At 37.7% G+C, this 22824-nt stretch overlaps 1 protein-coding gene across 1 annotated transcript in view; it reads left to right on the top strand.

The window, feature by feature from the left end:
• VPS8 (VPS8 subunit of CORVET complex) overlaps positions 1 to 22824 on the top strand; it is a 329884-nt gene that overhangs the window by 48594 nt on the left and 258466 nt on the right. Inside the window, exons 9-15 of the mRNA XM_053565122.1 lie at positions 8957 to 9081; positions 9842 to 9928; positions 12764 to 12831; positions 13980 to 14133; positions 14242 to 14301; positions 16091 to 16198; positions 21478 to 21558. Of these exons, the coding sequence (XP_053421097.1) occupies positions 8957 to 9081; positions 9842 to 9928; positions 12764 to 12831; positions 13980 to 14133; positions 14242 to 14301; positions 16091 to 16198; positions 21478 to 21558 (683 nt within the window). The remainder of the gene's footprint in view (positions 1 to 8956; positions 9082 to 9841; positions 9929 to 12763; positions 12832 to 13979; positions 14134 to 14241; positions 14302 to 16090; positions 16199 to 21477; positions 21559 to 22824) is intronic.

The following is a 22824-nucleotide window of genomic DNA, read 5'->3' as shown; positions in this document are numbered from 1 at the left end:
TACTTTTTAGTATGTGGAAACCACAGTCAGGAAAGCAGTTACGTTTGGTTTTTAATCTAGAAGTTAGATATGTCCTTTCTGTTCCCTCATTTCGTACATTGCCACCCTTTTCTATTTCCCCTTTCTTTTTTTCTTTTTTTTTTTTTTATTTATTGTTGGGGATTCATTGAGGGTACAATAAGCCAGGTTACACTGATTGCAATTGTTAGGTTAAGTCCCTCCTGCAATCATGTCTTGCCCCCATAAAGTGTGACACACACCAAGGACCCACCCCCTCCCTCCTTCCCTCTTTCTGCCCCCCCCAACCTTAATTGTCATTAATTGTCCTCATATCAAAATTGAGTACATAGGATTCATGCTTCTCCATTCTTGTGATGCTTTACTAAGAATAATGTCTTCCACTTCCATCCAGGTTAATACGAAGGATGTAAAGTCTCCATTTTTTTAATGGCTGAATAGTATTCCATGGTATAATATACCACAGCTTGTTAATCCATTCCTGGGTTGGTGGGCATTTAGGCTGTTTCCACATTTTGGCGATTGTAAATTGAGCTGCAATAAACAGTCTAGTACAAGTGTCCTTATGATAAAAGGATTTTTTTCCTTCCGGGTAGATGCCCAGTAATGGGATTGCAGGATCAAATGGGAGGTCTAGCTTGAGTGCTTGGAGGTTTCTCCATACTTCCTTCCAGAAAGGTTGTACTAGTTTGCAGTCCCACCAGCAGTGTAAAAGTGTTCCCTTCTCTCCACATCCACACCAGCATCTGCAGTTTTGAGATTTTGTGATGTGGGCCATTCTCACTGGGGTTAGATGATATCTCAGGGTTGTTTTGATTTGCATTTCTCTAATATATAGAGATGATGAACATTTTTTCATGTGTTTGTTAGCCATTCGTCTGTCATCTCTAGAGAAAGTTCTATTCATGTCTCTTGCCCATTGATACATGGGATTGTTGGCTTTTTTCATGTGGATTAATTTGAGTTCTGTATAGATCCTAGTTATCAAGCTTTTGTCTGATTGAAAAGATGCAAATATCCTTTCACATTGTGTAGATTGTCTCTTTGTTTTGGTTATTGTCTCCTTAGCTGTATAGAAGCTTTTCAGTTTAATGAAGTCCCATTTGTTTATTTTTGTTGTTGTTGCAATTGCCATGGCAGTCTTCTTCATGAAGTCTTTCCCCAGGTCAATATCTGCCAGTGTTTTTCCTATGCTTTCTTTGAGGATTTTTATTGTTTCATGCCTTAAATTTAAGTGCTTTATCCATCTTGAATCAATTTTTGTGAATGGAGAAAGGTGTGGGTCCAGAATCAGTCTTTTACATGTGGATATCCAGTTCTCCCAACACCATTTATTGAATAGGGAGTCTTTCCCCCAAGGTATGTTCTTGTTTGGTTTATCGAAGATTAGGTGGTTGCAACATGTTAGTTTCATTTCTTGGTTTTCAATTCGATTCCAAGTGTCTATGTCTCTGTTTTTGTGCCAGTACCATGCTGTCTTGAGCACTATGGCTTTGTAGTACAGACTAAAATCTGGTATGCTGATGCCCCCAGCTTTATTTTTGTTACTAAGAACTGCCTTAGCTATACGGGGTTTTTTCCGGTTCCATACAAAACGCAGAATCATTTTTTCCAAGTCTTGAAAGTACAATGTTGGTATTTTGATAGGAATGGCATTGAATAGGTAGATTGCTTTGGAAAGTATAGACATTTTAACAATGTTGATTCTTCCCATCCATGAGCATGGTATGTTCTTCCATTTGTTAATATCCTCTGCTATTTCCTTTCTGAGGAGTTCATAGTTTTCTTTATAGAGGTCCTTCACCTCCTTCGTTAGGTATATTCCTAGGTATTTCATTTTCTTTGAGACTATGGTGAAGGGAGTTGTGTCCTTAATTAGCTTCTCATCTTGACTGTTATTGGTGTACACAAAGGCTACTGACTTGTGGACATTGATTTTATATCCTGAAACATTACTGTATTTTTTGATGACTTCTAGGAGTCTTGTGGTTGAGTCTTTGGGATTCTCTAAGTATGAGATCATGTCGTCAGCAAAGAGGGAGAGTTTGACCTCCTCTGCTCCCATTTGGATTCCCTTTATTTCCTTGTCTTACCTAATTGTATTAGCTAGAACTTGCAGCACTATGTTGAATAGTAAAGGTGACAGAGGACAACCTTGTCTGGTTCCAGTTCTAAGAGGAAAAGCTTTCAGTTTTACTCCATTCAGTAAAATATTGGCTATGGGTTTGTCATAGATAGCTTCAATCAGTTTTAGAAATGTGCCACCTATGCCTATACTCTTCAGTGTTCTAATTAGAAAAGGATGCTGGATTTTATCAAATGCTTTTTCTGCATCTATTGAGAGGATCATGTGATGTTTATTTTTGCCTCTGTTAATATGGTGGATGACGTTTATGGACTTGCGTATGTTAAACCAGCCTTGCATCCCTGGGATGAAGCCTACTTGATCATGATGAATGACTTTTTTGATGATAAGCTGTAATCTATTGGCTAGGATTTTGTTGAGTATTTTTGCATCTATATTCATGAGTGAGATTGGTCTGAAATTCTCCTTTTTGTTTTGGTCTTTTCCTGGTTTTGGTATCAGGTTGATGTTTGCTTCATAGAATGTGTTGGGGAAGATTCCTTCTTCCTCAATTTTTTGGAATAATCTGCAGTACAGGAATAAGCTCTTCCTTGAAGGTTTGATAGAATTCTGGAGTGAAGCCTTCTGGACCAGGGCATTTTTTGGTTGGAAGATTTTTTATTGTTTCTTTGATCTCAGTGCTTGAAATTGGTGTGTTCAGGAGCTCTATTTCTTCCTGGCTAAGTCTGGGGAGAGGGTGTGATTCCAAATATTGATCCATTTCCTTCACATTGTCAAATTTCTGGGCGTAGAGTTTCTGGTAGTATTCAGAGATGATGTCTTGTATCTCTGTGGGATCAGTTGTTATTTCCCCTTTATCATTTCTGATTGAGGTTACTAGAGATTTTACTTTTCTATTCCTCGTTAGTCTGGCCAATGGTTTATCTATTTTATTTATTTTTTCAAAAAACCAACTCCTTGTTTCATTAATTTTCTGAATGATTCTTTTGTTTTCAATTTCATTGATCTCTGATTTGATTTTGGATATTTCTTTTCTTCTACTGAATTTAGGCTTAGATTGTTCTTCTTTTTCCAATTCCATAAGATCTCTTGTGAGATTGTTGATGCGCTCTCTTTCTGTTTTTCGAATGTAGGCATCTAACGCGATGAATTTTCTTCTCAAAACTGCTTTTGCAGTATCCACAGGTTTTGGTAGCTTGTGTCTTCATTGTTGTTATGCTCAAGGAAGTTAATGATTTCCTGTTTTATTTCTTCCTGCACCCATCTGTTATTCAACAGAAGATTGTTTAATTTCCATGCCTTTGGGTGGGGTCGAGCATTTTTGTTAGAGTTGAGTTCCACCTTTAGTGCCTTATGGTCTGAGAAGATACAAGGTAAAATTTCAGTTCTTTTGATTCTGTTGATATTTGTTTTGTGTCCCAGGATATGATCAATTTTAGAGAATACCATGGGGTGATGAGAAGAATGTATATTCTTTGTCTTTGGGGTGGAGTGTTCTATATGCGTCTATCAAGCACAGTTGTTCTAGGGTCTCATTTAAATCTCTTATATCCTTGTTTAATTTCTGTTTAGAGGATCTGTCTAGCTCTGTAAGAGGAGTGTTAAAGTCCCCTGTTACTATGGTATTATCGGATATCATATTGCTCAGACTGAGTAAGGTCTGTTTCAAGAATCTGGGAGCATTTAAATTGGGTGCATAAATATTTAGAATTGAAATGTCTTCTTGTTGTATTTTTCCCTTGACCAATATAAAGTGACCATCTTTGTCTTTTTTGACTTTAGTTGCTTTAAATCCACATGTATCTGAAAATAAGATCGCAACTTCTCTTTTCTTCTGCATTCCATTTGCCTGAAAAATTGTCTTCCAACCCTTGACTCGGAGCTTTAATTTGTCTTTTGAAGCCAGGTGTGTTTCTTGCAGACAGCTAATGGATGGCTTGTGTTTTTTTTTTTTTTTTTTTTTTTTTTTGGTTTTTGGCCGGGGCTGGGTTTGAACCCACCACCTCCGGCATTGGCTTGTGTTTTTTAATCCAGTCAGCCAATCTATGTCTCTTCAGTGGGGAATTCAAGCCATTAACATTTATTGAGATAGTTGATAAGTGTGGTAGTATTCTATTCGTCTTATTTTGTGAGAGTCCGTTCCTTAGTTTTATCTTTTGCATCAGTGTGGAGGTTAGGTTCTGTCCTTTAATTTCTGAGTTCTTACTTTGCTGCTGATCCATTGTGGTGGTCAGTGTGCAGAACAGGTTGAAGTATTTCCTGTAGAGCTGGTCTTGCTGTGGCAACTTTGCTCAATGTTTGTATATCCGTAAATGATTTGATTTCTCCATCAATTTTGAAGGTTAGCTTAGCAGGGTACAGAATTCTGGGTTGGAAATTGTTCTGTTTAAGTAGATTAAAGGTAGATGACCCTTGTCTTCTTGCTTGGAAAGTTTCATTAGAGAAGTCTGCGGTCACTCTGATGGATTTGCCCCTGTAGGTCAACTGGCGCTTACTCCTGGCAGCTTGCAGAATCTTTTCTTTTGTCTTGACTTTGGACAGGTTCATCACAGTGTGTCTTGGAGAAGCTCGGTTAGAGTTGAGGCGACCTGGGGTCCGATATCCCTCTGAAAGCAGTGTGTCAGAATCTTTGGTGATATTTGGGAAATTTTCTTTTATAATATTCTCTAGTATGGCTTCCATTCCTCTGGGGCATTCTTCTTCCCCTTCTGGAATTCCTATAACTCGTATGTTGGAACGCTTCATAAGGTCCCATAATTCTGACAGTGAACATTCTGCTTTCTCTGTCTTCTTTTCTGCCTCTTACTATCTGAGTTATCTGAAGAACTTTGTCTTCTACTTCTGAAATTCTTTCTTCTGCATGGTCTAACCTGTTGCTGATACTTTCCATTGCATCTTTAAGTTCCCTAATTGACTGGTTCAGTTCCTTCAGCTCTGCTATATCCTTTTTGTAGTCTTCATATCATTCATCTCTGATTTGATTCTGTTTTTGGATTTCCTTTTGGTTAATTTCCACTTTATTAGCAGTTTCCTTCATTGTTTCCATCATTTCTTTCATTGTTTTCAACATGTGTATTCTAAATTCCCTTTCTGTCATTCCTAACATTTCTTCATAGGTGGAATCCTCTGCAGTAGCTACCTCATGGTCCCTTGGCGGGGTTGATCTGGACTGGTTCTTCATGTTGCCTGGAGTTTTCTGCTGATTCTTCCTCATGAGTGATTTCTTTTATCTGTTTCCTTGCCCTAATTTTCCTTTCACTTCCTCTTGCTCTTTATGTTCTCGTGCCTGTGGACTAAGGGTTACAGGACCAGAAGGGTGAGAAGGTTGAAGAGCAAAAAAGGGATGAAAGGAAGGAGGACCGAGTGGTAAGAAAAAAAAAAGAAAAACAGAGAAAGGAGAGGGGGTGGGGATAAGGAATATTGACAAAAAGAAGAGAGGCACAGAAAGAGGGAGACAGAGCAATATAGGTGTACAGTAGGGTTCTTTGATACAACCTTAAAAAAAAACACCTTCTGTGGGTGCCCAGTTGGGTGGTTCCCTTGAGGTCAGCAGGTCTTTGCTAACCTGATCAGACACAGTACCCCACCTCCACCCAGTAGAGAGGAAAGACAAAAATGCTATAAATCAAACTAAAACAAGCAAACAGAAAACTTTACGGGATAAAATTGGGTGAAAAACCAAATAATAGCAGTAGAAACACTAGCAAAAATGAAGTTCTAGTTATTGAAAAAGGCAGCAATGGAAAATTATAATTAAACTAGAAAAATTGAGAAAGAAAAAGGATCTGTATGGAAAGGGTTGAAATTAAAAAATAAAACAACATCAACAACATCAAAATAAACAAAAAAAACACCACCAAAAACAAAACAGTATGTATATGTTATTGAATATTGTCTGGGCAACACGTGGTCTTCTGGGGTATGAGATGTTAATCACAGTTCTGATACGACTGGAGGCTGCTGATTTCTCAAACCCCAGCAGGTAGACACCCTAAATCTCTCTTCAGCCCACTTAAAAGGCCCTTTGAACTTGTTCACTTGCTGAGCAGAAGCTTTCCCAGGGAAGTGCTTGTCGCTGGAATCACTGCTGAAGTGGCTATCCACTTACGCAGTGTGCCAAAACCGGTCTCACTCTGCCCCTGAGGGTTAGGGCTCCAAGGCGGCTCAGACCCTATCCTTAGGCTACTTGGTCGCTGGGTTACCAGCTTCCACCCGATTCTAGCTCTGCGACCCTGAGGGAGGAGCTTCCTGGGGCAGATGGCTCAGAATGGCTCCCTGTGACCCACAGCCAAACACTATTAGTTCCGTCTGGCTCAGCGGCTCAGACTGGGGCCCTAGACAACGGCCAAAGTTTTTCGCACTCCCGCTCAGGCTCTCCCCAAGGGAGTTCAACTAAGTGCCAAGTCCAAAGACACCAAAACAGTTCACAGGTAAGGCCTTTCTGGTTTGCAGTCTCGCTGCTACTGAACTTACAGTTGCGGGCGGATTTAGACGGATTGAACACATGTGACCACTTGCCTTTTTTCCCCTGTTTTAGTCCTCCTCTTGGGGTCTAGAAGTCTCTCGCTGACTCCCTGTATCCTCACAGGGGTGATGATAGGCAGATCTCACCAGCCAGAGATGCCTGGAGCCAGAGATGCCTGGAGTCCTATCTCCCCAGACTCCCGGTGCCCAGATGCAAGGAAGCTGTTACTCGGCCGCCATCTTGCTCTGCCTCCCTATTTCCCCTTTCTTAATGGCACCCTTGTTTTATCAACACTTCTCTCATTTCTTCTGTTCATACTTACTGTGCCTTATAGGAATATGTAAATTGTCTAGTTTAATGCATGAATTTTGTTAAATTAGGAAGCAGTAGTGAGTGTGTTTAAACACTGGTGAATGAGAACTCTGTGAGGTTTGGATCAAAGTGGGGCCTGCAAAGGGTCTGAGCAGTATGCTAGTGAGACACCGCTCTGTTCCTGGAAGGCAGGTGGTCCAACATGACCTGCTTCTTTATGAGGAGGACATGAAATTTCATACCTGCCTCTATCTTTGTCCTCTTCGTTTATCTATTGCCCGTACATGTGGCCCAAAGCTGTGATATATACAGAATACTGCTGCCCAACCATTGTCACGACAGTTGCAAATTAAAGTATGTGGGTTAATCCACTAACTGTATAAGGTAGCCCTGACAAAATAAGGATCATGGGAAGTACTATTTTGGGCAGGCCTTTTCATTTGAGAGAAATAAAATGCAGTATCATATTTAGAGTTGAGAAAATTATAGAATAAAGAGCAGTTTTAATATGGATTAAATTGAGAGATAGAGGAAAAATTAAGGTGGAAGCCAGTGTAAATATATGGAAAAATACCTGTAACTAAATAATTCTAGACATAAATAAAGATAATGACTTTCAAGATAACTAGATTCTGTATGGTTTTTATTCCTTAATGTTCAGCTTGGAAGGTGAAAATGCAAAATGATTTTTTAAAAAATTGAGTATTTTTTATGTGTCAGATGCAGTAGTCATTAGTTTTTTCAGAACTCTTTCTTTGGAAGGGATACTACTATTGAGCCAGTTAATGAACATGGAAAAATACTCTCACAGTATTCATTTTGGATAGACAAAAGGACTTAGTATTAGTCTCTAGAGCTGAGAATGAATGTCTTCAGACTCTGATTGCTAGATTTACTTATTGAAAGTATGAAAGTATTGAAAGTATGATGTTTGTTTTGTTCCCTTTTTTCTAAATAGTTAAATTTTGTAGTCATGCCTTCTTACATTTACATTTTTATTTGATTGTTTTTAAGTGGACATAATAATGAACTGTATAGAAAACAAGTATTGTCTAGGACAGCAGTTCTCAACTTGTGGGTCGCGACCTACAGGAACTGTATAAAGGGTCACGGCATTAGGAGGGTTGAGAACCACTGGTCTAGGAGAAGCCCTAGAAGAATTTCTTTTAATTATTAGATAATAAAATTTAATAAATGTTTCAATGCCTCCTGGAGAAATCAGAGGTCATTAAGGCAAAATCCTTGCCCTTAAAGAACTTACTCTAACAGGGATTTGAATTACTTGCTTTTGGCATATCAGATGTGAATGCTTGAAGTACTTTTCTGATATGGTTTAAATGTTTACTCTGTAAATTTTATTTGCACTGTTAATTTGTTTAGTAAACTTTTTCTCCATGGATAATATAAATGTAAATTTTAGCCAAATTTTAAATTAGTACATTTTGGTTTCTGAAGTTATTTAAAAGAAGATAGTATTCTCTGTAACCTTGCATCATGAAAATAGCAATATGTACAATTCTAGGCTGAGACAGATGAAAAATAGTTGGCTCAAGAAGTTGCAGATTTCTTACGGGTATTTTGGTTTATCATTAGCAGGTTCTGTATTATTATACTTCCTTGTAAATCTTGTTTTTTTTCTGTATTCTTAGTGTCTTTTTTTTTTTTTGGTAGAGACAGAGTCTCACTTTACTGCCCTTGGTAGAGTGCCGTGGCATCACACGGCTCACAGCAACCTCCAGCTCTTGGGCTTATGTGATTCTCTTGCCTCAGCCTCCCAAGGAGCTGGGACTACAGGCGCCCGCCACAACGCCCGGCTATTTTTTTTGTTGCAGTTTGGCCGGGGCTGGGTTTGAACCCACCACCCTTGGCATATGGGGCCAGCGCCCTACTCACTGAGCCACAGGCGCCGCCCTATTCTTATTGTCTTAATTCAATGCCCATCATCTGTTAGATGCTCAATAAATAAAATGAATGTGACTTTTATCTGCTACCTTTGATTCTTGCTGCCTCCCAGGTCTGACTATATGTAATTATTCACTCTCATTTCTCTCACTTGACTTTATACACTGCTTTAGATCAGAATCAAGCTTTGCGACTCTGTCTGGGTAGCACTAGTGTTGGAGGTCAGTATGGAGCCATCTCTGCTCTCAGTATCAACAATGACTGCTCAAGACTTCTTTGTGGCTTTGCTAAAGGCCAGGTAAGATGTGAAGTTTCTTTTATCCATGAGATAGTGTCAAAATCAATTTTTAAAAACTAGTATCTTAAGATGAATATGTTGGAGACCAAAATGTGTGAAGAAGTATTATGTCTGTAGAGGTAACCTGAGATTGCTCAATCTGACCTCTGTCTTGTTCAGATTTTTAAATCATCATTACTGATTGACTCACAATATGTAATTTTTCATATCCTAATTCATGAATCTGTTTGAGTAAATGGCTTTCTTAATCCAACCAGGGTGTAATGTAAAATGCCCTTATAGTAACGTAAACAATTGTGGCTGCTTTTTAGATGCTCTATGTTCTGTATTCTTATTTTTGTGTTCTTGGATAACTATTTTGGTCTGTCTTTCTTTCCACTTCTGAAGCTGGCAATAGATTATGGTTTTTCCCATTTTCTGATTTCTGCATTACTTGTTGGTTTGGCAATAAGTCTTTCCTATAATTTTTACCAGTGCTAAACACATTGACTTACTAAAGAAATTCTTCTACCTCTCAGCATGAGAACAACATTTACAATCTAAAAGGAAAAGTAGGTTGGGCAGGATGAGGGTTAGATGAAGATAGAATAAAGGCTCCATACTTCATTGCATCCGTAACCTTTAGGTATGTTTTAACTTTATAGTTTTTTTGCCTGTAATGTTTATAGACCAGGAATAGATTATTTCAGCCAGAAGACAGGATACTTAAGTCCAAAAAAGAGCAATAAATTTGTTTTTAAAGCACTTAGTTGTCTTATAGATCACCATGTGGGATTTGGCCAGTGGAAAACTTCTCAGATCAATAACAGATGCTCATCCTCCAGGAACAGCAATATTGCATATCAAGGTAATGGCTCTGTTTTCTTCTAATAATTCTTCTTATTATTTTGCCTTTGGTTCTATTTTAAAGTAATTTCTCTGTATTGATAATCAGAAGTCTAAAAAATGTATTTAACATGAAGCTGACCATTACTTTATAAATAGAATTCTTAATATTGAATTGCCTTTTATTTGACTAGCCCAACATGGTGTTTTCCCAAGTTAAAAAAAAAAAGAGAAAGGCTAGTATGGAAATACTCAGCTTCAAGTTGTGATGAATTCTGAAAGATATAGCAGCAGAAAGGGCAGAAAAGGCAGGCAGCACCCTGCTGACACTCATATGGAGATCTTAAAAGGTCTTTTTACCTTTGTTTTGTCTGCCAAAATTTTATTGCTAAGATGGTGTACTCTGTCACCTTTTCTTGCAAGTTGCACGAGGTTTAAGGCACCAATTATGAAAGAACCAGCATTTGGATTACATTCAGAAATGAATCTTTAGTTTATTTTCAGGCTTCTAAAGAGAAAACATTAAGATCCTAGAGTTGGCTTTCTCTTTATAGGCCTGAAAAAATTAAACTGACTTAGGTTACAGATTTCATTTATAAGTACAATATGAATGTTTATTCTTGGATACTTTCAGGCCCATGTTTAGAAGCATAAAAGGTAAAGGATTATAACTAGGAAAGTCTAAAATCAGATCTTCTAGATTTTAATCATGTACACATTTTGTTTCTTAGCTGTGCAGAGCTCTCTTATCCATACATGTGCTTTTTAAAGTCTGCAGCCATCTGGAGTTTATATGTCTGTATCTAGGTTAGTTACAAAAAAAAAAATCTTTTGTGACAAAGCACCATTGAAGCACTTAGTAACAATGAAAACAACCAAGACAAGTAAAAGTGGAGACAATGTCTTCTCTTCCAGAACATGATGGTAATCTCTCTTGACCTCTTTTCAAATAGAATATACCAACTTTTAATATGTGATACTTGCTTATATATGCATATGTCTTATCTCTCTTAATAGATTGAAATCTTTGGAATCATATTCTGTTTGTTGTTTATTTTTGTGTTTTACCCATACTAGGTGTTCAATAAATGTTTGACTGAAGGAATAACTATCCTGTTTCCCCGAAAATAAGACAGCGTCTTATTTTAAGGTGTGCTCCCAAAGATGCGCTAGGTCTTATTTTCAAGGGACGTGTTATCTTTCCTGTAAGTAGGTCTTATTTTCGGAGGATGTCTTATTTTCGGGAAAACAGGGTAGTTGCTGTTGTTTATAAAGGGCTAAACCTTTTGTAGAAAATGCCCCCAAATTATTGGGAGAAATAAAATAAAGACAGAGAGAAAAGAGAAAAATGCAGTTGAGATTAAAGGCATAGTAGCAGGAATCATTGTCTTGCTTAGGAATGGCAATGAAGGTAGTACATGTAGACTCTGACATTAGAGAAAGAATATGATTGAATACTTCTGAAATATCGGATCCACAACAGTCACTTGCTCATTGTTCTCCAAACTTAACCCTATATCCCATCAATGACAGTTTGGGTTTGCATCCTTTACAGGAGTATATGTGCATTTGTATAATTATATAAATGTACTACTATACTAATTTTTATTTAGATTATAAGGCAAATATATAAGAAATAGAAAATTAAGAAATATGAGTTCTCTTATTTTTCCTACACTCCAGTGGACCATCTCATGCATATTCCTAGGATATAGGCTTCCCACTTTGGCAACTGCTCATTTAGGGTTTCAGAGCAAAAAGGTGGGACTTTTTTTTTTTAATTTTTATTTATATTTTTACATGTACATGTGCTAATTAGGTTTCCTTTTTTTTGCCTTCACAAAATTAAAAAGACTTAAAATTTAATAACAATAACAATGTTTAAGATAAGGATTAGAAACAAAAACCTTGTAAAGAATGAATGAACATAAATACATTCAGAAAAGGAATCAGACAATTGCTACATCGAAATATTAAGCAATAAAATAATAATGCAAAGAAAGTAACATTCAGTCAAATAAGACTATGTCTATTATAGAATGCTTTGACTCTGAGATTCAGTATGGAATCATCAGTTAACTTATTTTTTTAAGTATCAAAAAATAGACGACTAATATTTATAAATAAAAGTAAAAGATGATTTCAAAAAACATATCATGCTAAATCTTATAGACAATAGAAAAAGAAGAAATACATCAAAATCATTCTACTTGATCTGGTTACACCTGATATTAAAGTTGGAGAAAATATATTATTATAAAGGAGAAATTACAAACATATGTCACTTATAAATGAGGATACGATATCCTAAACAACATATCAACACATTGAGTTAAAAATTAATGTTTTAGTAATATACTTAGGTCAAAATTTAGGTCAAGGAGAAACGTTGAATAAAAAGCGTTAAAAGGTTTTCAATAGCAGATTAGCTCTTTATTCAGAAAGCATAGTCAGAGACGTTTATTTCCCAGAGATACCAAGTTATCTTTACTGAGTCTTTTATTCTTGAAAACTAGGCAACTGCAAGTGTATCCAAAGGATCCTATTCATTTAAAAGCAAGTTAGAAACAGTTATAAGAGCTTTGGTTTTTTTTATCAATCGTAGTTTGTATTTTTCTTTTATTCTGATGAAAGGTGGTTTTGCTTTTTGAAAGCCCCAGTTTGTGTAAAGGTAACCATCTTTATTCTAAATAAAGGTAAGTTACATATTTAGAGTGATGAGTTGAATCTAGGTTATTTCAAATGCTATTAAATGCACACATGGTAGATTTTCAGTATTCTCTAATTTTTTTCCTCGTCTTAATACTTAACTAGATATTTAAATAACTACAAGAAAATAAATTCCTTCTCTGTTTAGTTTACAGATGACCCAACTCTTGCAATTTGCAATGACAGCGGAGGCTCTGTTTTTGAATTGACATTTAAGTAAGAGACTAATGGACATTTGTTGACAAATGGAAAGACTAATGTGTTGAAACTGAACATGAAGAGGTCTAGAAATCCCATGGGATTGACAATACATTATGGCTGCCCATTATAATTACCTGGGCAAGCTTACAGAACATGTGGAGTTCTGGGCCTGGCCTTCCCAAGTTTTATCAGTAGGTTTTATTTGCTGTCAAGCTTCAGAATCAGTATTCTGAGCTACTCTGTTCACTAATTTTGGGTTAGGTTATAAACAACTGGTGCAAAAACATTTTTATTGCCTGGGAATTGCCCTGTTTACTCTTTAAATAAGAACAAAGACTGTTTAGATACATAGGAGAAAATTTATGAAGCTGAGTTTTAAAAAAAAGTAGAACATAATATTGTCTATCATATTTATATTAGTCCTTCAAGGTTAATAGCTGTCTTTGATTCTTACATTTCTCATAAGTTCTAACAATGCTGAGCACAAAGTAATTTCTATTTCCTGGGCATCTCCTATATGTAGGCCTTTATCTAGACACCAGAGTTATAGCTGTGAACCAGGCAAGGTTCCTACTCTTAAAGAATTTACATTCTGGTTGTGAGGGGAAGGCAACAGATAGTAAGCCAACACATAAATGAAATAACACCAGATATGTATGAATGCTGTGATGAAAAGAGTGCCCTTGAGGAATGCATTCAGGAATGCTTTTCTCAGAAGGGATGACATTTGAAAAAGGACCTGAATGCTGAGCCAGTAAACAGATACAAAGATCTGGAGGATGTGTTCTGGGCAGAGGAACATTTGAACACAAAGGCTTTTAGTGGGCACGAACTTGGCCTTCTAGAGCAATGGAAAGAAGGCAGTGTGACTGTAGCATGGCTTTGTCAGACACACAGTTCTGGGGAGGAGTAAAGGCAGGAGCCTGAGCATGTCCTTTAAGACATAGGTAAAGAGTTGGGATTTTATTTTACCTAGAGTGGCAGCCAGCGGGCTGGTTTTAGCAGAAGAGTGACAGATCTGACCTGTATAATAAAAAGAACATGCTGTTGTGTGTAGTTTTGGATTGTTGGGGGTAAAAGGGAAAGTTAGTCATCCAAATTAGAGATGAAAGTGCCTTGGGTCATTGCTAAACTGATTCTAAATTTTTGGATTACATTTTCAGGAGAGTGATGGGAGTAAGAACGTGTGAATCTAGATGTCTGTTCAGTGGTTCCAAGGGCGAAGTTTGCTGTATTGAGCCTCTGCATTCTAAGCCAGAATTGAAAGATCATCCCATCACACAGTTTTCATTATTGGCCATGGCATCCTTAACAAAGGTAGGTGTATTTAGAAGATGAAACTCATAACTTTTAGAGCGTTTGAATACCTAAACTTTGAAAATTGCAAGGTAAATGTTGAATGTAAATTATATTTCTTTTCTAAAGATACTGGTCATTGGACTGAAGCCATCTTTGAAAGTATGGATGACTTTTCCCTATGGTCGTGTGAGTAAGCCTCTCCATCTTATCTGGAGAAAGAGGGATCATGTCAGGAGTTTGAGGGAAATGATTTGCAAGGGTACATTCTGTGAGATTTTAATTTCATTCTAGTAGGTAGAATAAAAATGCTCCAAAGATCATTGTCTGAACTTTTCTTGAGGTGACCAAAGCAACATAAGCTGGTGACTCAAATAGTGTCCTGGGGATAATGAGTTCTTCTACCTTTTACTTTTATTACTTTAAGTTTTTCTCTCATAAATAGCATGTGGCTGTCTCTTGTTCTTGTTTTTTTTTTGAGACAGAGTCTTACTTTCTTTCCCTCGGTAGGGTGCCGTGGCGTTATAGCTCATAGCAACCTCAAACTCTTGGACTCAAGCCATTCTCTTGCCTCAGCCTCCCAAGTAGCTGGGACTACAGGTGCTCACCACAACACCTGGCTATTTTTAGAGACGAGGTCTGGCAGTGGCTCAGGCTGGTCTTGAGCTCAGGCAATTCACCCGCCTTGGCCTCCCAAATGCTAGGATTAAAGTCGTGAGCCACCCCTCCTGGCCCCGCCCCCCCTTTTTTTTAACCTCAAGTTGACGGTGTCTATATTGTTGGCCTGGCACTTTTGTCACACCTACTTTCATGAATAATTTTCCTAGTCTCATTCATTGCCCTTTGATTGCAGTAAAATTCCCTTGTTGGATTTAAGGCTGTTTGATGTATTGAATGCCAGCCTTAGTTTTCAGACGTTTGTTTTCGTGTGACTGTTGTGCTAAGACATGTTTATTCTCGTCATCTCCAGCTTTGCTATGCAACTCCTGATAGAGAATATCCCGCTGTAATAGCAGCACGAATGGCTACTACACATGCTTTTACCCCTTGATATTTTACTTTGGAAGATTATACTCCCAAAGTATGAAATTGTTCATACCCCTGTTTCCTTCTCTTTCCTGCTTGGATGTTTTCAGAAAGTTAGGATCTTCCAGTATATACATGAGGAGATGTGTTGATGGGGGTGATGGAGAATGTTGGTACAGAAGTCTGGCTAGTTCAGAACCCTGCTCCCACACGGAGGGAGATCACTTTTGTTTTCTTAGTGTTATTCTGTGTGTCTCTGGGCCCCAGGGAGGAAGCAAGTCTGTTCTTTTAGATGCTAAAACTTGCTTAGATTTCCATTAACATTTCTTAGGTTAGCTTTATTGGCTAATTAAGGTTTATGTCCTGGTGGTATGTGTTTGCTTCTTTTTATATGTTTTTACTGGTATTTTTGCAATTCAAACAAATATAGAAGTTGAAAGAATTTTACATTGAACACTCCTATACCTACCATCTAAGTTCTACTATTAACATTTTATTATGCTTTCTTTATTATAAGTTTGTCCATCTCTATACCCACTCATCAAGCTATATTATTTTGTTAGGTATTTCAGAGTAACTTGCAGAAACTAGTATTTCTCCTAAATATTCAGCATGCATATCACTAGCTAGAGTTAAATATTTGTTTAGTTTTTCCTTTGATAAAAAATTTATGTACCAAGAAATGTACAGATCCTAAGTATACATTTGCTGCACTTTGACAAGTGCATATACTCTTGTAATCCAAACCCCACCTAGATATGGAACATTACCGTCAGCCCAGAGTTTCCTTGTGACACTTCTTAGTCAGTCCTTGCTTCTGGGCAATTTTTATGAGAACTTGGGAAAAGCTTTATCAAGGAACACTAAGTTAGAGGCAGTTTTTAACCAGAGTTTTCTCTTTGTCCCACTATTTTTTCATTGTGGTGACTTTCTTCCCCTTCTCCTCACTTAGATGGATCCTTCCAGTGTTCCATTGCTGGCCTGGCACTTTGTGGCCGTACATAACTACGTGAATCCCATGCTGGCCTTCTGCAGAGGAGACGTTGTTCATTTTCTGTTGGTAAGTCCTAATGTGATGCTAGGTCTGTTGTAAGTCTCTTGTTACATTTTTTCCTAGTTCACCAGTAATTTAATGTTGTATCAATAAAAAAGTTATCCAAGCATGATGGCATTGGTATTTTATTTTATTTATTTTATTTTATTTATTTTTTTTGTAGAGACAGAGTCTCACTGTACTGCCCTCGGGTAGAGTGCCGTGGCGTCACACGGCTCACAGCAACCTCTAACTCTTGGGCTTACGCGATTCTCTTGCCTCAGCCTCCCGAGCAGCTGGGACTACAGGCGCCCGCCACAACACCTGGCTAGGCTTTGGTATTTTATTATCATAAGTCTCTGGAGAGAGAGTGACCTATTTCATTTTTAAATAAAAAAAAACTCTGATCCCACTTAGCTACATAACCCTCATAGTTTATTTCTCAGTTCCATCTGCTTTGACAGGTAATTAATGGTTTATGTGTGTTTAACACATGAGTATGGAGATGTATGTGTTAATGGTTTACCTGTTTACATACATAACATGCATATTTATTAGAGAGCAAGTATAATTCAGTACCTGCTGTTTTCCACACGATGATGGTGATGGCACAAGCAGCAATTAGGGAAAGTATACACACAGCTTTAATATTGTTTTAAAAGCAAAGCCAGTATGTTTATTACTACTAGTGAAAATAGGTTAAGGATTGAACTATGTAATGAGAATTGAATGTTGGTATGAATTCAGAGTATGAAGAGGCTAGTATGGATGAGTGAGGACATGGACAGCTTTGTGAAGGCTACCCACTGAATGCTGTGGGGAGGCATACTGGGCGGTGAGGTGAACTCAAGTCAGAGAGGTAAGCACGTGCCTCTTTAATCTCTTTTTGGGTTTCCTAGCTCAGTGAAGTGAGTTACACCACTGTCCATCTCGCTTTTCCAGCCAGAAACCTAAGAGTCGGTCTTTTAGTTTACCCTTTTTCTTTTCACGTGTGCTTCATCACCAAGTCCTGTTGACTCTCCCTCCAGAATCTCTTGACTTTCTCTCTTTTTGTCTCCTCCATGGCTGTTTCCCTAGTCTAAGCCACGTTATGTTTCCAGCCTGGATTCTGCTTTAGCTTTCTAACTAGTCTCTGGCCTCAATGCCCTGAGGCTGTCTCATAGAGGAAAGCTCTGTGCTCTGGTCCACTGTGTTCTTGCTCATGATTAACATTGCTTCACCTGAGGACCTGGACTAAGTCAGTGCCTCCTGCCACATGCATGGAGGTGTTAAGACCTTCTCCTTTGACAGCACTGAGCACTTTCTGCTGTTTTTTATTCCTCACTATAATGAAAGTCCAGAGACCAACTCTAGTGTTATGATTCTAGCCACTAGGGCAGTGTTTGTCTATGGTAGATGCTTAACAAATGTTTATAGAATTAATGCCAGGGAGACACCTGTGGTGGAAAATAAAATTGAGTGTGTGGGGTGGATCCAGATTAGGGGTCCATAAACTATGGCCCATGAGCCAAATCTGGCTACCCATCCGTTTCTGTATATGTAAGTCTTATTGCAACACAGTCATGCCTTCTTGTTTATATATTATTTACAGTTGCTTTTTTACTACAGTGGTAGAGTTGTCAAATTGTGACAGTGACTACTACATGGTCTACGGAGCCTAAAATATTTACTTTGTGGCCCTTTACAGAAAAAGTGCATTAACCCTTGATCTAGATTATACAGACGGTGTCAAAAAATGTGTACACATTTTAAGAAAGGAAAAAACCATATTAAAATTGTAATACTCAATATGTACCAATAATATTTGTTATCTTGTATATTGTATCTTATATATCTTATGATTGCAGAAGTCAAATGTGACTTGAGTATTACATTTTAATATAGTTTTTTCCTTCATTAAAATGTATATACATTGTTTTGGCACTTTCTGTATAATGAGGCATCACAGGTTCTTTGGTAATAAAGATGAGATTAAAGTGCTATTTTAGGAAGATCCGTCTAGAAGTAGCAAAATAATGCATTTTTGAAAGTGGGGTGCAATTGAAGATTTTTCTCATGTAATGAAGCAGGTAGGAGATGCTTAGACAAAATTGGTTGGTTGTAATGAGAGTTAACTGATGATACCTTGAGAGAAAGATAAGGCTTCTCATTGTATTGGTTCTAGGTACTAAAAGACATGAACAAAACATCACATTTCTGAATTTGCATATTAGAATCAAGAAATAATTGAGGGAAATTATTTGGGGAGAGGATAATATGGAAGATTTCAATATGTTGAGTTGGAAGTGAAGGTGGGACTCTCAAGTGTGGTATCAGGGGATGTCCTATAAGCAGATGGCAGTCTAGGTCTAGAGTGCAAACAAGAATTCCAGGATAGAGAAGGTAGTTGAAGCTCTGAAATTCAAAAGCGTGACCATCATAATCTTGGTGGACCCTGTGCAAGGGAGAGAAAAAAGAAGAGTAGGAAAGTATATTCCTGTAAAGGGAACAGAGGTAGGAAGGGAAATAGGGCAGTATGGGGTCACACAGAAGACAAAGCAAGAAGGCCTCTGGGACAATATCAATTTTGGGGTAATGACAATGCTAGAGTAAGATCAAGGAAGATAATGACCACTGAACATATCAAGAAGTAGTTTCTTAGAAACTTTTCAGAGAACTGATTATCAGTGGACTAGGATAGAAGCTAGATTGTAGAGCCTTTTTAAAGAAATGGGTATCTTGATGAACAAACTCATAACAGACAAGGTTTGGTTGTAAGAGAGAAAATATGGCTAAATGATATCTTTAAAAAGTAAATGGAGGAAAGAGTTTTTATAAAATGTTTTATTTGAAAGTAGAAAAGTGAAAACCATGCTTGAGATCAAAAGGAAAGGCTTTTTAGGAGTGATTAAATATGCTATGTAGGAAGGGGTAACATTGAACAGCGATGGAGAGGAGTAGGATAGGTGTACGTCATGTGTGTATGACATTTTGCTTAGTGACGGGCCATGTATATACGCAACAGTGTTCTCATAAAATTATGACACCTTATTTTTATTGTACCTTTTCTATGTTTAGATACATAAATACTTACCATTGTGTTATAGTTGCCTATGGTATCCAGGGCCATAACATGCCGTACAGGTATGTAACCTAGGAGGAATAGACTATACCATATTAGGTATGTAGTAGGCTATATCATCTAAGTTTGTGTAATCACATTCTGTGATGTTTGTACAATGATGAAATTGCTAAGGACACATTTCTCAGATCATGTCCCCATTATTAAATGATGCATAACTGTATGTACAGGTGATGTGATTTTTTTTTTAGCACTGACTTAGAAAATCTTAGAGGAATAGATAATCTTAGCATTGATCTTTCCAGTTTATGAAATACTATTGCAACATATACAATGTATGGAACAATTTGGTGCTATCTTTTTTTTTTTTTATTAAATCTTAGCTGTGTACATTAATGCAATTATGGGGTACAATGTGCTGGTTTTATATACCATTTGAAATATTTTCATCAAACTGGTTAACATAGCCTTTACCACATTTTCTTAGTTATTGTGTTAAGACATTTATACGCTACACTTAGTAAATTTAATGTGTACCCTTGTAAAATGCACTGTAGTGTGTTTCCACCAATTACTCTCTCTCCACCCATCTTCCCCAGTCCGCTCCCCTCCCTCTCCTCTTTCCCCTTCTCCTTGGGCTATAGTTGGGTTATAGCTTTCATATGAAAGCAATAAATTGGTTTCATAGTAGGGCTCAGTACATTGGATACTTTTTCTTCCATTCTTGAGATACTTTGCTAAGAAGAATAAAGAGGTAAAGTCTCCATCTTTTTTAAGGCTGCATAATATTCCATGGTGTATACATACCACAATTTATTGATCCATTCATGGGTCAGTGGGCACTTGGGCTTCTTCATGACTTAGCAATTATGAATTGGGCTGCAATAAACATTCTGGTGCAAATATCTTTGTTATAAAGTGATTTTTGGTCCTCTGGATATATACCTAGTAGAGGAATTATAGGATTGGAATGGCAAGTCTATTTTTAGATCCCTAAGTGATCTTCAAACATCTTTCCAAAAGGAAGGTATTAGTTTGCATTCCCACCTGTGTTATCTGATGTTTGTTTCACATGTGAGGTAACTGAGAATGAATAAGTGATTGCCCTTGTTCACACAGCTGTAGTAGTGAAACTTAAAAACGTAGCTCTAAATGCCGTGATCATTTTACCAGAATGTTCTTTCTTGTGGGGGATGCAATTTAGTGAAGATGGAACTACATGAAGGGTCCTCATTAAGTGATCCCACTTTTTTGATAAAGTATCAGGTGACATCAGCACTATAAATGATGGGGTTAGAAGGCAAAGAGGAATTGAGAATTAAAGGGAAGGACACCTAGACCACCACCACAGAGAGTGCACAAGAAAACCCAGGTTGCATTTTTTTTTTTTGGTAGAGACAGAGTCTCACTTTATGGCCCTCAGTGGAGTGCCGTGACCTCACACAGCTCATAGCAACCTCCAACTCCTGGGCTTACGCGATTCTCTTGCCTCAGCCTCTCGAGTAGCTGGGACTACAGGCGCCCGCCACAACGCCTGGCTTTTTTTTTTTTTTTTTGTTGCAGTTTGGCCGGGGTCAGGTTTGAACCCGCCACCCTCGATATATGGGGCCGGCGCCTTACCGACTGAGCCACAGGCGCCGCCCAGCCCAGGTTGCATTGAATGTCATGAATTTCAGGTGAAAGGTATCTTCTGCTTTATCTTTCTTCAGTGTTCTATTTCCATGGAGCAGAAGTGGAGAAAGCAAATGATAAGAATGATTGAGGTTCACTGAGTATATATGTATACATATATAAATATTATGCTGATAGGAAATTCTATTGGGAAAGTTTGGGCTATTTGAACTATAATGATATAATTCAAAAAAGTCTAGTTTTGTAACTTAATGTCTTTTTTTAAATGAACTTTATTTGACCTCATCATACCATGTCACCAATCCCATTTCATACTTTAACTCTAGCTAACTATAGTCATTGATGTGATAAAATTAGTTTGTTCTGAATTATGACAGAGTCAAAATTATATTAATACCAACTAGACCACTAGCCGACAATGCCTTGGATTTTGGTATAAATGTGGAGTAAATGATGTTTTCAATTTGTATAATAGTTTCTTTAATTAGTAATACTTTTGGCCTAGCCGTACTGAATGAGAATCGTGCTCTGCTCTAGGTGGAATATAATTAAGTACCTAAAAAAATTACTCAAAGAATAGATAATATTTGGATTGTTTTTATTTCATCATCAGGTTAAGAGAGATGAATCTGGAGCAATACATGTTACAAAGCAAAAGCATCTTCACCTGTACTACGACCTCATCAACTTTACTGTGAGTATTATTCAAATTAAATATCCCTATTTATTTTATGTAATTGTTCTGAATTCATGGTGTACTAAATCTTCCAGGATTTTTCCATGAACCATGACCTTTAAAATCATATAAATTATGGATAGAAGTGAAGTCCTGCTTGTATTGAATGAAGTCTGAGTTTGATGTGATGTCATATAATTATTGCCTTTTAGCCTTATGTCGAAAGGGAGTTTGGGTTTCAAAGAATTTAGGTGGGTTTCTTAAGGATTATTGCCCTGCTTTCTCTGTAAAACATTTTTGTATTTCTGAGCTTGTCCTTACTGGCCCTTTGGTCTTGTTTGTGTAACCTCTTCTTTTTTTGTGGCTTAAAACTTTGCAGAGTTCTCTCTGTGCTATTCATCTCAGTCCCGAGCAACTTCTTGGCTTAAAAAAAGAGAGATTTCGAGTGGGCACAGACACCCTGGGGCATGTGGCACTGGGTCTGTACCCTGCTCACAGCACACTGTGGTGAAGGTGGACAGGAGCAAGGGGTGAGTTTTAAAGTCAGCTTGGGCTGGAGGCGGAGCAAGATGGCAGCCGAGTAACAGCTTCCTTGCATCTGGGCACCGTGAGTCTGGAGAGATAGGATTCTAGGCATCTCTGGCTGGTGGGAACTGCCTATCATCACTCCTATGAGCATACAGGGAGTCAGCGAGAGACTTCTGGACCCCAAGAGGAGGACTAAAACAGTGGAAAACCGGCAAGTGGTCGCGTGTGTTCAATCCTTCTAAACCCGCCCACAACTTCCACAGGCACAAGAACTTAAAGAGCAATAGGAAGTGAAAGGAAAATTAGGGCAAGGAAACAGATAAAAGAAATCACTCATGAGGAAGAATCAGCAGAAAACTCCAGGCAACATGAAGAACCAGTCCAGAACAACCCCGCCAAGGGACCATGAGGTAGCTACTGCAGAGGATTCCACCTATACAGAAATGTTAGGAATGACAGAAAGGGAATTTAGAATACACATGTTGAAAACAATGAAAGAAATGATGGAAACAATGAAGGAAACTGCCAATAAAGTGGAAAATAACCAAAAGGAAATCCAAAAACAGAATCAAATCAGAGATGAACGATATGAAGAATATAAAAAGGATATAGCAGAGCTGAAGGAAATGAAACAGTCAATCAGGGAACTTAAAGATGCAATGGAAAGTATCAGCAACAGGTTAGACCATGCAGAAGAAAGAATTTCAGAGGTAGAAGACAAAATTTTTGAGATAACTCAGATAGTAAAAGAGGCAG

This window comes from Nycticebus coucang, chromosome 16 (genome assembly GCF_027406575.1).
Source record: "Nycticebus coucang isolate mNycCou1 chromosome 16, mNycCou1.pri, whole genome shotgun sequence".
Classification (NCBI taxonomy): Eukaryota; Metazoa; Chordata; class Mammalia; order Primates; family Lorisidae; genus Nycticebus; species Nycticebus coucang.
The sequence above is the reverse complement of the archived record's forward strand: the minus strand, read 5'-3'. Positions and strand labels throughout refer to the sequence as shown.